General features: G+C 40.4%; 1 protein-coding gene across 2 annotated transcripts; it reads right to left on the bottom strand.

The window, feature by feature from the left end:
• Nucleotides 1-521: 521 nt before the first annotated feature.
• Nucleotides 522-10759, bottom strand: FAM217A (family with sequence similarity 217 member A). 2 transcript variants are annotated; one of them, XM_081145178.1, is made up of 6 exons: nt 10673-10759; nt 8971-9055; nt 8793-8806; nt 8098-8172; nt 4860-4927; nt 522-2057 (listed from the first exon to the last, which is right to left on the bottom strand). In XM_081145178.1, exons 1-6 carry the CDS (start codon nt 10733-10735, stop codon nt 839-841), a joined length of 1524 nt encoding a protein of 507 aa, XP_081001304.1. In that variant the 5' UTR covers nt 10736-10759; the 3' UTR covers nt 522-838. The 2 variants fall into 2 exon arrangements, with proteins under 2 accessions (XP_081001304.1, XP_081001303.1); XM_081145177.1 differs by lacking the exon at nt 8793-8806.
• Between the last annotated feature and the right edge of the window lie 5116 nt (nt 10760-15875).

The raw sequence follows: 15875 nt of genomic DNA, 5'->3' as shown, positions 1-15875 counted from the left end.
GTAGTTTCCTTTTTTAGCAGCTAATGAGTTAAGCTTTATCTTAGTTTGAGTTTCAACTAACCAGGGTTAAGACTTCCAGCAACAAAGAGCCTTGGGGGGAAAAATTCCATTAACATGAGATTCTGGCTTCTCTGTGGACAGTGACTTCTTCCCATTTTTCCTTGGACATTTGAAAACTGTTAAATCTAAGTGGAAGAGGGTTGTTTCATGCCTAAACCTACAGTTCGGTCCCAAAGAGAATCAATCTTATTTTCAAATGACAAAGGGCCTAGGAAATGTAAAGTTTAAAAATTCATAGGAGAACCTCGAAGAGCTTGTCTATTAACAAAACAGCAACTTCCTTAGCTTTTAATGGCCAAATACCCAAAAGATAGGTCAAAATAACAGACAAATAGATTGTGGAGCTGGAAGGGAAAGAAAAAAGGTAACCAAGTGGGAAGAATTTTTTAAAAAAATCGCTGATAGAGGTAACTAACTCTTGTATGTGTATAATAGAACGCAAGAGAAAAATAGCAGCAATATGTCAGCTATGCCATTTATTGATGATGGAACTGTACTGGGAAACAATCACTACAAAAGAACACTCTTTTCAGCAGAATAGTTTACTAAGTGAAACGTTTTGAAACAACATGCAAAAGACTGTTGAATGTGTTACCTTGTGTTGATATATAACCTGATCTCAGCAGTGACTTCCACAGGTTCCACTTCATATCACTTCAAGTAATTTGAGTGTGCGTGGGTGTGTGTGTGTAATACCTGCATCTCGAAATGATGAACCATATTTTAGCTGGGCTTCTTGGAACAGATTTGCTCACATTGAGATGTAAGGGGAAAAATGTTATTTTTGCTCAGTGGACAAGCACTTACCCTTATCTCTAAATGAAGGCGACAGACAGTTCAGCTTCTGAATATAGGATGGTCTGTTCAATGCTATGTGTTTTCGGTAAAGTTTCTTTTTGGTCCTGGGTGCCTTAATTTCTTCCCTCTGATTTTCAGAAAAAGACAGATGTATGGGTGAAACTGGTATTAGAGACCTTGTTGGCAGACAAGGTCTTGTTGATACCACTTTAACCAGTGATTGAGTTGACTGGGCAGTAGTGGGATTGGTTGAGAGTTCTTGGCATGGATTTAAAATGGAGCTTTGGGGATTCTTAAAGTCATCATAAGTTGCCATCAATTGTTTTGTTGTGGATGAGCTTTTTAGAGATGGTGGTCTAGAATTCCATTTATATTTGTCAGCACTGCTCCAATTCCATTTTGAAGCATTTTGTTCAAGCTTGCAAGAACCAGAAGTCTTTATTCTTTTTTCTCTAGTTTTATCTACACAAGTTATCTGAAGATTTACAGAGTCAGAAAGTTTTGGCTGTCTCATTTTGGGTATAGTTTTGGAGGAAAAAGGTCGTTCGGTAACTGCTGGTGTACAGAAGGTAGTTTGTAATCTTGGCCTCTCTTTTTGTATAGTCATATGTTGTAATCGTTCCATTTCCAATAAACGAGTTATCAAATGTTCAATACAGCTTTCGGGAGATTCCACTGTTGCTTTCCAATTTTCCGATTTTGAGAGGGCTAATTTGTGCAAGTCCAGAGTATTGAGAGGAGGAGGGAGAAAATCAGGATATGGAAATACTTCACTTGATTCCTCTGTGAAAGATTCTTCAACATTTTCTATTGTTTCTGGCTTTAAGTTCAGGTCCATCTTTTTAAAATAGCTGAGTAAAGTATCATTTGCCTTTTCATTTTCTGACAAATCACTTTCATCTGTTACAATTTCTTCTACACTGCTGTTTCTATACTTCAAATTCCAATTTGGAGCAGATAAAGTTTCACCATTGTTGTTTTCTATAGCTGAACATAAATTAGTAAGAACCTCATTTTTGTCCTTAAAAAAGTCTCCAACAGCATAGGGCCAGCAGAGACCTAATGGCGTCGGCAGTTCAGAGTAAGAACCAACTTGCTTATCAGCTGGAGCACTTGTTAGTGAGTGGTTCAGAGTGAAGAGCCTTATGGGATTGTTGGTTGTATTAAAGCCAATTTCCATTGAAGGTTTTTTGAAATCCCTTAAAAATGATTTAATTAATGAATAGCTTGTTGACTAGAATTAAAATGCTATTAAATGATAATATGTAACCTTTGTTAAAAACTAGTTAATGTTTAGTTCCTAATGGCATGTGTATCTATCTTAACAGAAATATGCTAATTTCCAAATATGCTCTAACTGTATCCAACTATGTACGTTTTTAAAGTATTGATTAAAATATTAACTGGGCATCCCCTGGTGCATGCACAGGTAATGAGATCATTATAACTACAAATGTTTAACTGTGGCTATGAATGGCCATTAGGTTAAAAGTGGCTAATTATATCTATTGCCTGTGAATATATTGTACATGCAACTATGCTGCGTGAAAAGGAGGCTGTCCAACTCAGACTGAAATTATAGTGAAATGTTTACTGACCCAGAATTAGATAAAAGGAAACTCTTAAAGAAAGTAATTAGGTTACTTAATAAAGGATTCTACTTTAGCCATTGTGTGTGTGTTGTTTTTTTAAAATTATTCTAACAAAAAAGGATGTGAAACAATGTCTATCAAACAAAAATTACCCCAGATATAGGCCATAGTAACTTTCACCTGATGGTGCTCTTTTGCTTTAGGAGTAAATACTTCTGGGTATTACGTTAAAATGAAAACTGCAAAAGAGCAGTGCCAAAGAATACAGAGTTTAGTTTGTAGTTAGTTTTTTGTCTTTTTAAAAAATATGTCTTTATTGATTTCAGAGAGGGGAAGGGAGAGGGAGTGAGAGAAGCATCAATGATGAGAGAGTCATTGATCGGCTGCCTCCTGCACACTCCCCACTGGGGATCGAGCCCGCAACCTGGGCATGTGCCCTGACCCAGAATCGAACCTTGATCTCCTGAATCACAGGTCAATGCTTATCCGCTGAGCCACGCTGGCTGAGCTGTAGTTAGTTTTTTTTAAAACTTACTAGAAATACTGACGTTGAAAGATTTGATCTATTAATTAACATATATACATGGTGTTCCAAAAATATATATACACAATTTAAATAATTATAAAGGCAGTGTTTATTAAAATACATTTCATTTTCAAAATGCAACAGAACCTACAGACATTGTGGGTATACATTTTTGGGGAGACACCCTGTATATAGTTTCATTATCATCTTGCTTTTGTTAAAGCCAGTTTACATTAAAGATAGCAAAGTAATCTTGAAAGCTTCTGAAAAATATTTTCATTTCTACGGAAAATGGTAAAAATTTATTCATTTAGTTAAATATTAGGTATACTGACTTGCTTTTGAAAAACCACAGAAAAATTACTTTATATCTGCAAATGGTCAGAGACACAATCCTATAGTGTAGTAAAAAGAGCATGGACTTTGGAGACAGAAGGCCTAGGTTTGAACCCCTCTGCCGCCGGTGAGCACAATGGAAATGAGAATGTCTGCCTTGGAGGTGCTCTAAGAAATAAGACGATTATATGAACATACTCTGCACAAACGTTAAACACTGAGTGAAAGTTACCATTACTTTTATTCTCTTTACTTGTTGATTGTATATTGAAGAGGAAAATCTCCGTAATGAAATATTTCATTGATACCAAGTTTCCAACTCTGCATTATTAGGCCTTCCCAGTATTAACGGCAAATGCTTATTGAACCTATTATTTTGTTTAGTCCTGACAACAACCCCATGAAACTGGCACTTTTATTTCCTGCCTTTTATGAGTAAGGAAACCGAGGCAAGGCTGGTTAAGGTCACACATCTATTAAGTGATGGAGCTGGGATTTAAACTCGTGGGAGGATCCCATGTGTGTGATCCTAGCCTGCACTCTACTGTTCGCTCTTCTGTTGGTTAGTAAGATAGAATTCATTTCGTTTGACCTCTTACCTTGAAATCCTTGTTCCCAGCTGATTTCTTTCTTACTAAGTAGCCTTTCCTATCCCCTCAACATCGACATTTCCTTAGGACATTAATCAGTACAACCCCTTTGGCACTTTTTGGGTTTCACCCTTCAAAGTCTAGCAGTAGGTGAGTTTATTCTGAGCCTCACAGAGGTAAAAACCCTCTGACTAGGAGATAGCTGCTATCAAGGAACCATCCCATTGTCAAAACTGCATACAAAAGAGAGGGACAGAACTCAAGTGCCCCGTTAAATAATATACTGTATATAAAAGTGACACAATGGCGTTCAATAAACGTTAATTTCCAAATAACAGTAATCTGCATTTTTAAGAAATGTTATAGCTGATTCCAATGCATACTAAAGTTTAAGAACCAAAAAATAAGAATTCAAATCCAGGTAAGGTCTGAGAAGCAGTATCCTATAGCAGTTATGAACATGAATCCAGCTACTTTTACATTCTGCTTCTACCATTTATTACTTGTATGGCTTTGGGTAAGTTCCTTAACTTGCCATCTTGCCTCAGTGTCCTCATCTGTCAAACAGGGATGATGATAACAGTACCTACCTTATGGGATTGTTGTGAGGGTTAAATGAGTTAATACATATAAGAAATTAAACTTGTTGCTAGCACATGGAATATTACTGTCCTGGTACAATTCCTTTTCCCCTCAATAAGAGTCCAGACTCTAACCATATTCTAAACCCTCACTGTAATAGCATAGGAAACTCACAAGCACCCATATATTGATTATCTCTGTGGTGTCTGCCAGTCACTTTCTAGTTTAGTGTGTGTTTCTATAATTTCCCATTATTTTGACATAATACTTTTTTCTTCTGGTTGTTTTTTGTTCTAATATTTCAGATAAATAGTTAACTCATGTGTATCTAAATTTATTTCACTAATAAAGGGGTTTACAAAAATATCCTCTCACCTGTTGTCCATGGTACTTCCTTCTTTAAGATGATAACTCCCTAAGTGAAATATCCCTTGTTTACTATTCTGATAAGAGAAAAGTCATGGACAACATTTTAGTAACATGCATTTAAAAAACAACAACAACAACAACAAGAAAAGCCCAGAGTAAGTAGAAGGAAGGAAATAATAAAGATCAGAGCAGAAATAAATGACATAGAGACTAAAAAATTAATACAAAAGATCAATGAAACCAAGAGCTGGTTCTTTGAAAAGATAACCAAGATTGATAAACCTTTAGCCAGACTCATCAAGAAACAAAAAGAGAAAGGACCCAAATAAAATAGAAATGAAAGAGGCAAAGTAACAACTGACACCATAGAAATACAAAGCATTGTAAGAAAATACTATGAACAACTATACACCACCAAGCTGGACAACCTGGATGAAATGGACAAATTCCTAGAAAAAAACAACCTTCCAAAACTCAGTCAGGAAGAGTCAGAAAGCCTGAATAGGCCTATAACTGGTGATGAAGTTGAAGCAGTAATCAAAGGGCTCCCAGCACACAAAAGCCCTGGCCGGGATGGCTTCACAGGTGAGTTGTACCAAACATTCAAAGAACTAACACCTATCCTCCTCAAACTATTCCAAAAAATCCAAGAGGAAGGAACACTTCCAAGCTCTTTTTATGAGGCCAGCATTAGCCTAATTCCAAACCAGATAAAGACACTAAAGAGAGAATTCCAGGCCAATAATCCTGGTGAACATAGATGGTAAAATCCTCAACAAAATATTAGCAAATGGGATCCAGCAATATATTAAAAAGGTCATACAACATAACCAAGTGGGATTTATTCCAGGAATGCAAGGCTGGTATAATACTTGCAAATCAATAAACGTGATACATCACATAAACAAATTGAAAGACAAAAATCACATGATCATATCAATAGACCCAGAAAAGGCATTTGACAAAATCTAACATCCATTTTTCATAAAAACTCTCAGCAAAGTGGGAATAGAGGGCTCATATTTCAACATAATAAAGGCCATATATGACAATCCTACAGCCAACATCATACTCAATGGTCAAAAACTAAAACATTTCCTCTAAGAACAGGAACAAGACAGGGGTGCCCACTTTCCCCACTCTTATTCAACACAGTACTGGAAGTCCTGGCCACAGTAATCACACAAGAAGAAAACATAAAAGGCATCCAAATTGGAAAGGAGGAAGTAAAACTGTCATTATCTGCAGATGACATGATACTGTACATAGAAAATCATAAAGACTCCACCAAAAAACTACTAGATTTAATAAATGAATTCAGCAAGGTAGCAGGATACAAAATTAACAACTAGAAATCAATGGCATTTTTATACACCAATAATGAACTCTCAGAAAGAGGAACTAAAAAAACAATCCCATGTACCATTGCAACAAAAAATTAAGATACTTAGGAATAAACTTAACCAAGGAGGTAAAAGGCCTGTACTAGGAAAACTAGAGGATGTTGCAAAAAGACATAGAGGAAGATATAAACAAGTGGAAGAATATACGATGTTCATGGATTGGAAGAATTAACATCAATAAAATGTCCGTACTACTCAAAGCAATCTATAGATTCAATGCAATCCCTATTAAAATACCAACAGCATATTTCACAAATATAGAACAAACACTTCAAAAATTTATATGGAAACAAAAAAGACCTCGAATAACCACAGCAATCTTGAGAGGGAAGAACAAAGTTGGTGGGATCACAATACCAGATATCAAGTTATACTACAAAGGCACTGTAATTAAAACAGCCTGGTACTGGCACAAGAACAGACACATAGATCAGTAGAACAGAACAGAGAACCCAAAAATCTACCCAAGCCATTACACTCAATATTTGACAAAAGAGGCAAGAACATACAATGGAGTAAAGACAGTCTCTTCAATAAATGGTGTTGGGAAAATTGGACAGGTACATGCAAAAAAATGAAACTAGATCACCAACTTACACCATAAAAATAAACTCAAAATGGAAGAAAGACTTAAATGTAAGACATGAAACCATAAAAGAAAACTTAGGCAGAAAAATCTCAGACATCTCTCGTAGCAATATGTTTGCCAATACATCTCCTTGGCCAACAGAAACAAAGGAGAAAATAAACAAATGGGACTACATCAAAATTAAAAGCTTCTGCACAGCAAAAGAAACATCAACAAAACAAAAAGGGAGCCCACTGTATGGGAGAACATATTTACCAATAACACATCTGATAAAGAGTTAATACCTAAAATCTATAAGGAACTCATACAACTTAACAAAAGGAAGACTTACAATCCAATTAAAAAATGGGCAAAGGACCTAAATACACACTTCTCCAAAGAGGACATGCAGATGGCCAAGAGACACATGAAAAAAGGCTCAAAGTCACTAATCATCAGAGATGCAAATTAAAACCACAATGAGGTATCGCCTCACACCTGCCAGAATGGCTCCATCAACAAGTCAACAAACAACAAGTGCTGGCAAGTATACGGAGAAAAGGGAACCCTAATACACTGTGGGAATGCAGAATGGTGCAGCCACTGTGGAAAACAGTATGGAGGTTCCTCAAATTAAAAATTGACCTGCCATTTAACCCAGTGATCCCACTCCTAGGAATATTCTAACAAACCCAAAACACCAATCAGAAAGAACTTATGCACCCCCATGTTCATAGCAGCATTATTTACAATAGCTAAGATCTGTAAACAGCCCAGGTGCCCATCAGTAGCTGAGTGGATGAAAAGCTGTGGGACATTCACACCATGGAGTACTGTGCCGCTGTAAGAAAGAAGGCTCTCTTACCCTTTGGCGCAGCATGGATGGACCTGGAAAGTATTATGCTAAGCGAAATAAGCCAGTCAGAGAAAGACAAGTACCATGTGATCTCACTCATATGTGGAATATAATAAACAAAATAAACTGATGAAGAATATAAATCCAAAGACACAGAAGCATGGAACAGGCTGAGGGATCTCAGAGGGAAGGCAGGGGTGGGGGAGTGGGTGGGGAGAGATTAGTGAAAGAATTTATATGCTTAATTGCGTAACCTATGGACAGAGGCATTGGTATGGAGAAAGACTGGAGGTGTGGTGGATGTGAGGTAGAGGAGATCAATGGGGGGAAAAAGGGACATCTGTAATACTTTCAAAAATAAAGATAAATTAAAAAAAATAATACTTTAGGGAAGGAGTATTATGAATAAAATCCCACCTGTGTTCTTTTGTGAGCATGCTCTGACAAGTTAAGTTCTAGCATCAGTTGCTCTACTGGAATTTCCAAATGGTTCTATAAAGCAGCAGAAGACTTTTAAACACAGTATATCTCTGTTCCTTACTCTTGTTCTAAGACTGATACTTTTTGTAACTGAGGAATATATAGTTCCAATCAAGAAATATATAGTGAAATCCTATAATATTCCCTTAAATACATACAAATATTATTTTTTACTGACTTCAGCAGGAATTAGTATAATCTTATAAAGACCAACTAAACAGTGTTGTCTAATGAGACTTGAATACTATTATCTGTATTTTACTAAGAGTTAAAAGTGTTTTATATTTTAATTTAAAAAAGTAAATGAAAGATTAATTTTCTCACTACTTCAAAAAAAATATTTACCATTTCAATTGCTTTAAGATATCTTTTGGCAATGACTAGAAAACACTATATTCACTGCAAAGTTGATTTCCATTTATAGTATTATATATTAAAAAAACTTAACATAATAAAATATTAATTTAAAGACCAATTTGCAGCCCTGTAAAAAATCAATGGCTTTGACTTGATTAAAGAATTTTATAGAAATGAAATATAAAGTTTAACTTTGAGTAAATACTTTTTTTAACGAACATATAATTTTAAAATCATGTTTAGTGAATTATTTAAAGCCAAACATTTATCCTTACCTTGTTAATTTTGCCTGAAAGAATGTGTATAAAAACATAACAATTAATAATTACATAAAACTGGTTGTACTAAAAACAAACCCCCTTTAATATGAGTGGTTATTCATATTATACACATGAATACTTTTTCATATATTTATAAATATAAGTATAAACATACACATCGAGGACTTCTTACCACCTGCTGCACTATCCCTTCCAGGTGGGAGGTTTTTATTTTCAGGGACAGGTACTTCTGAATCCAAATTCCAGTGAGATAAGTTCTAAAACAATATTTGTTTTAGGATAAACTTAATGTTAAGAAAATTTTAAAAGCTCAAGTACATAATTTGACATGTCCTTTGGGTAGAGTGTGACAAAAGGCACAAAGCTTCATGACCCGTGTACTTCATATAAGGGTACTACCAGCATATTTGAGGAGTATGAATCTCTCATCAAGTTATTATCAAGTCATTATCAGTTTGATAACACTTATTAGGAAATAAAAAGGCTTTTACAATAACTTATGGTTTCATTCTCACTTCGTTAAAAATAATGGCACATAGGTTTTCAAAACTGAGTTTAAAAATATAATAAAATGTCCACTCCATTGTGTCTCTGGCACATAATGGCGAATTCACCACATCTGTATCTGAGTGCCAGATCTGAGAGCCTATAAAATCTTTCCATCAACCAAAGAAAATTCTCTAATCCTCACATTATACTCAATACTGGCCAGCCCACTACTCATTCTGGACCTCAGATGGTGAAAACACTCAGGAAATACTCAAAAAAAAGCCAAACAATGAATTAGAAAATGTATTCATATCGACTGAGTATTTATGTTCCAGGCATTGTGCTGAGTGCTATGGGGGAAAAAAAAATAAAAGCAGGATGTGTAGGAGAAGGTGTAATAATTTATCCTGGAAAAGGGAACATGAGGAGGTGATTAGTTTATTTTTTTTTAAAGTATTTTTTTTTTAGAAGTGAAGTCAGTTTTTTTTGTAAATTAAACTCTAAGCAATATACAAAGACGATGTCAGGTAGTATGAAGTGTCATCCCCATGCTAAGGAGGAACAGAGAGAATTAAGCTTAAATACAATGTGAGGATTTAACTGATCCGCAAAGATCGTCTCTTGATAGGAAGGAGAGTTGACTCTTGGGAGGTAGGCTGTAGATTCTCTTTGGTGGTGTTTGAAAAAATAAAATGAGTAAATTGTTCTCTGCTCTCTGAAATAATGTTATAGGTCTCATCTCTATGTGAGAATTACCTGGGGAGCTTTTTAAGAATAATACTTGAAAAAATACTACGAATTCTGATTTAGGAGCTTGAGGCTAAGGCCAGGTATCTGTACTTTTAAATCTGTCCCTGACAGACTCTCAAGGTTCTCCCAGCCATGCCTGTGACCCTGGTCCACTGATGTACACATTAACGAGGGAGAGAAATATCCTTCAATTAGCATGGCAAAGGGACGCTGATGAACTGTGCTGTTGAGATCATACAATAAAATTAATATAACCAGGTTTGTCAACGACACATGAAGCCAAGTCGGAGGCGGTCTCCTTCCAGGTTGGGACTGCTTATTCTTTTTGATGTCCCACCTGCTTTACCAATACTTTTCACAAGATACGCGGGAGGAAATAAAACAAAATCCAGTTGTAATCGGCAACGTCTGGCGATTTGGAGAGAAGCTGATTAGCTTTTTCTTTGTTACAAGAAATAAAAATTTTCCCTTTGATACCCCAGATGTGCCAAGGGGAAAGCCCAGGACAAAGTGCTTAGGAGGAGACAGCAGCCGGGGACCTCAGCGGGAAGATTCGATGGGACTCAGGTCTTAACAGTGGGAGCTGCTGCCCCAGTGCTCAAGGTCAACAGCAAGGTCAGCAGCGCCTGGCTTACCTCCTGAGAGATGTTTGACACAGGCAGGCTGGTGCCATAGTTCTCACCATTTCTTCTCCCCATCTTGCTCCTCTGGGTCCTTAAAATCCTGTACAGGTTGTGGAACAGGCGCATGTATGCGTAAGGTACAACAATGATTTAAAGAAAGCATGAGCTTTGGCTCCCCATCTAAAGGAGATTAAGAAAATATTTAGAAAGCAGAAGAAAGGGACTATGAGGGTAGGGCGGGGGTAACAAACACAATCAACCAGAAACAAGGGGCAAGCTAGGCCGAAAAAGGGCCAGGGAGGGGAAAGTGCAGAGACAAAAGAAATTGGATCAGGAATTATTAAGGTCTGAGATGACAAAGGAAAGATTATCAGACAGGAAAATAAAATACAAATTACAAAAATATATGGTGAATTATCTGGAACTTCTAAACCCTTGTAATCACCCAAAATAGGTGCTCCATGTAAAAGCAGAATCGAGCTCACGGGCGGACAGAGGAAGTCCCCGAGCATGTTTCAGACACTAAAAGGCCCGCGGGACCAAACGCTGCTTCCACACCCAACTATCCTGGTGTCCAAAGCCCACTGCTGCTGGAGAGGAAAGTATCGGAGAAACGTGAGAAAACAAGAAAAGCAGTCACTGGATCCGGCTGGGGCAGTCCCAGAGCGAAGCACCGCGGTGGTCGGGATCTTTGCTAATCTTTACATTTTATTGCCTCCTGGGGGGGGTGCATCCTGGAGAAATGGAAAACTCGGCCGGGCAAGTTCTGAGTCCGTGAGCGCCGGTCCCCCTGCTCCCGGCCGGGCGCTGGGGCGGAGGAAGGAGGCGGGCGCCCGGGGCAACCAGGCGGGCGCCCTGGAGGAGGCACGGGGCGCCTGGACACGGCCACGGCGCGGGGGGGAGCCCAGAGACCCGGGGCCTTGGTGACGGGCAGTCCCGGGAGGGAGCTTCAGGGGCGGGGCGCCGGGGGCGGGCCCCGGAGGAGGGCTGGGGGTGCACAGCCGGCGGGAGGGGGGGGCGCGGGGCCCGGCCTCTTACCCCACCGCGTCGCAGGCCCACGCGTCGTCGCCCGCGTCGTCTCCCAGGGCGCTGCCGCCCCGCGGGCCCGGGCCCTCCGCGTGCGGGGCGCACGGCTGGCCCGGCGCCTCCTCCGGCTCGGCCTTCCTGCAGCGGGGACAGGGCGGGCAGCGGGCGGCGGGCGGGGGTCCCGCGGCGCCGGGCGAGACCAGCCGCAGCGGGGCCGCGGCTCCGCTGGCTTCCCCCGGGCCCGGTCGCCCCGCAACGACCGTCGAGCGTGGGCGCCCACGACGGCCCGCGTTCCATCGCGCCCCTGGTGGCCCTGGGTCACGGGCTTCGGGGCCGCCCAGGCCCGAGCCTCTCGGGGTCACCAGGCGCCAGGCCCGGGGGCGGTGACGCTGCAGGGGGCGCGCGGGCCCCAGCTCCCGCCCACGCGCCCCTCCGCGCCTCCTGCGGGCTTCCCGCCCCCTGGGCCGCGGGAGGGGTCAGGGACCCCGCGCCCCCGCTGTCCCGCAGGGGAGCAGACCCCCACCGCCCCTCCCCCTCCCCTCCCCCACTCTCCCCCGCCCTCCCCCCACTCCCCCCTCCCCCGTCCGCCCCTCTCCCCGCCCTCCCCCTCCCCCCTCCCCCGTCGCTGGTCCGCCTGCAGCCGGGGGCCCTGCCCCGCGCTGAGCTCGACAAGGCTAATCCACGCACATGTGCAGATACATGGCAAGTTCTCTGTATGCTAATCGCGTGTGGTACCGTCAGCACTTAGAGCAGGAGGGCGCCTTCCCGCCCCAGCGAGCCGCCCCCCTGCTCAGTTCCCGCCAGTCGTTGGCATTACAGCAGGAAGAACAAAAGTTGGTTGTTTTTTCCTATCATACACTTAGATCGTGGGAGGCCAATTTTGCCCTCCAAGTGCGTATCTCTTACTTTAGTTCTATGAAATAAGGGCATGGAGTGGGGAGAGGAGAGGAAAGAATACATGCATATACACACATAGAGAATATGGGTATATCCCCGTTACATATACATATATTATGTAAGTAAATATGTAAGTGAATATTTATACATTTGTGACTGACATATATTTATTTGTACATGTAACTACATAAATACTAAAAATGTCAGATATAGGTATAATAAAGCATTTAAGGAAGATTTAAAAAAAAAATCTTTTGATTTGAGAGAGAGGAAAGGAGAGGGAGAGAGAGAGAGAAACACCAACGATGAGACAGTCATTGATCCACTGCCTCCTGCACAACCCCTACTGGAAATCGAGCCTGAAACCTGGACATGTGCCTGACCATGAACTGAACCTCGATCTCCTGGATCATAGGTCAGTGCTCAACCACTGAGCCACCCTGGACAGGCAAGAATTTTTTTTTTTTAAATTTATCTTTATTGTTGAAAGTATTACAAATGTCCCCTTTCTCCCCCATTGATTCCCTCCACCATGCACCCCTCCCCCAGTCCTTCACCACACTATTGTCTGTGTCCATGGGTTATGCATATATGCATATAAGTTCTTAGGTTATTCTGTCCCCACCCACCCACCCACCCATCCCCGCCTTCCCTCTGAGATGTCAGTCTGTTCTGTGTTTCTGTGTCTCTGGATCTATTTTGTTCATCAGTTTATTTTGTTCATTAGATTCCACACAGGAGTAAGATCATGTGATACTTGTCTGTCTCTGACTGGCTTATTTCACTTAGCATAATACTCTCCAGGTCCCATCATGCTATCTCAAAGGGCAGGGGATCCTTCTTTTTTATAGCTGCATAGTATTTCATGGTGTAAATGTCCAAGAAGTTGTTTGATATGATTTCAATCTTCTTGAACTTGTAGAGACTTGTTTTGTGTCCTAATATGTAGTCTATCTTTGAGAATGTCCCATGTACACTTGAGGAGAATGCCTATTCTGCAGCTTTGTAGTGGAATATTCTGTAAAAGTCAATCAAATCCACCTGATCTGGTGTGTCATTTAGAGTCACTGTTTCCTTGTTGATTTTTTGTCTGGAAGATCTATCCAATAAAATCAGTGGCATGCTAAACTCCCCTACTATGACTGTATTGCTGTTGATCTCTCCATTAAAGTCCTCCAGAAGTTTTTTTTCCTCCAGCCTGTGTGATCTTTTGTTCTGAGGTGGGACTCTGGTAGACAGCATATATTTGGGTTTTGTTTTCTTATCCATTCAGTTACCCTATATATTTTGATTGGGACATTTAATCCATTTATATTTAAGGTTATTATTGATAGGTACTTATCTATTGCAATTTATTTCTTTATGCCTATGCTTCTCATTCTCTCTATTTCACCTTCTTATTACAGCAGTCCCTTTAACATTTCTTGCAGTGATGGTTTGGTGGTGATAAACCCTTTTAGCCTTTTTTTCATCTGAGAAGCTCTTTATTTCACCACCTATCTTGAATGATAGCCTTGTTGGGTAGAGCAGGCTTGGTTTTAGATCCTTGCTTTTCATTACCCTGAATACGTCATGCCATTCCCTTCTGGCCTGTAGAGTTTCTGATGAGCAATCAGCTGACAGCCTTATGGGAGCTCCTTTGTAAGTAACAGATTGCTTTTCTCTTGCTGCCTTTAAGATTCTCTTTGTCTTGAATTTTTGGCATTTTAATTATGATGTGTCTGGGTGTGGGCCTCTTTGGGTTCTTCTTGCTTGGGACCTCTGTGCCTCCTGAACTTGTGTGACTTTTTCCTAGACCAGGTTAGGGAAGTTTTCTGCCATTATTTCTTCAAACAGGTTCTCTAACCCTTGCTCACTTTCAACCTCTTCTGGCACTCCTGTGATGCAAATATTGTTAATTTCATGTTGTCCCACAGCTCCCTAAGCTGTTGTCCTGTTTTTTAACTGTTTTTTCTTTTTGGATCTCTAATTGAGTGCTTTTTACTACCTTGTCTTCTAATTCACTGATCCGATCCTCACCTTCCCCTAAAACCCTGCTTATTCCTGCCAATGCTTTTTAAAAAATTTTCTACTATGTCATTCTTAATTTTCTTCATAGTTTCCATTTCTTTTCTCATGCTGTTGAGCATCCTTATGATCAGTATTCTGAACTTTATATCTGCTAGGTTGCTTATCTCCATTTCATTTAGCTCTTCTTCTGGAGACTTCTTTTGTTCTTTTATTTGGGGCTCATTTTTTTGTCTCCCCATTTTGGCTGCCTGTTTGGATTTGTTTCTATGTATTAGGTAGATCTGCTAGGACTCCCAATCTTTTGGATGGTCTCTGGTGCGGGCCCTGTCAGATGCTGTTTGTGACTGGCCTTGAGTAGCCTATTTGAAGCTTTAGGCACTGCACAGCTTGTGGTTCCCTCTGCTGGGGCTGCATGCATTTGGAAAGGACCAAGGTCTGCTTTTCCAAATCCTGGGTATAGAAGCAAATTAGGCAGAGACTCAGAGCTCCCAGAAGCTGATTGTTATTCAGTCTCTTAATGAGCCTCAGGCTGTAGAAACTCCACAGGGTGGGGTGAGAAGTTTTCCAACAGGGTGGGGCAACTGCTTCCCCCCCCAGGCAAAGCTGCTTGGTCTGTAAAAGTCTGCCGGAGAAAGATGTCCTCTACCAAATGTGGGAATGACTCAGTACAGGAATCCAGATGGCTGCCCTCTGAGCTCTATCCCTCAAGCCAGCAGCTCTGGAGTCTCCTCACACAGTTCTAGGAGGAAGAATGTTTTTGCAATCCTTTGCTGGAGACTTGAATTCTGTTGGGTTAGACACCCAGCTCTAGATTCAACCCCCAAAATGTTTTGTTAAGCATCTAAATGCACTGGTTTAACTTTTGGGGGGAAGGGATCCCATGCTTCTTTGAGTGTCTTCCCAGGAAAATGCACATAGGTTTCTCAGATTTTTGACCTCCATCTCCACCCCCCAACCCAGAGGTGTCTGTCTTCTTCCTCTGCATTTCCATTTTCCTCTAAGAAAGGCATTCCCTGATTTTACTTTTAAAAAGCCCTTCCCGCCCACATTACTGTTTTTCATAAACACCCTGTTTTTATTTCCTCCCCTGTACTCCTCACAGTCTTGTTTTATTTACTTTTTAAATTGTCTGTCTTGTTTAAAATGTATTTATTCCTAGAATGACTGTGATAGTGATGTCTATGAATATATTTTTAAAAGTAAGATAAACACATACATCAGTAAATTCTACAACTGCATATGCTGCAGTTAGGACTTTTAAATAAATTCTCACCCATATTTC

Source organism: Miniopterus schreibersii, assembly GCF_964146895.1.
Source record: "Miniopterus schreibersii genome assembly, chromosome: 8".
NCBI lineage: Eukaryota > Metazoa > Chordata > Mammalia > Chiroptera > Miniopteridae > Miniopterus > Miniopterus schreibersii.
The sequence above is the reverse complement of the archived record's forward strand: the minus strand, read 5'-3'. Positions and strand labels throughout refer to the sequence as shown.

Excerpts from the sequence above, each read along its gene's own strand:
- FAM217A (XM_081145178.1), bottom strand. The coding sequence starts at position 10,735 with ATGGGGAGAAGAAATGGTGAGAACTATGGCACCAGCCTGCCTGTGTCA. Across the intron at positions 9,056-10,672 it reads TGTCAAACATCTCTCAGGAG|AACTTATCTCACTGGAATTT; the intron begins GTAAGCCAGGCG and ends ATATTGTTTTAG. Across the intron at positions 4,928-8,097 it reads ATGCTCACAAAAGAACACAG|AATAGTAAACAAGGGATATT; the intron begins GTGGGATTTTAT and ends TTCTCTTATCAG.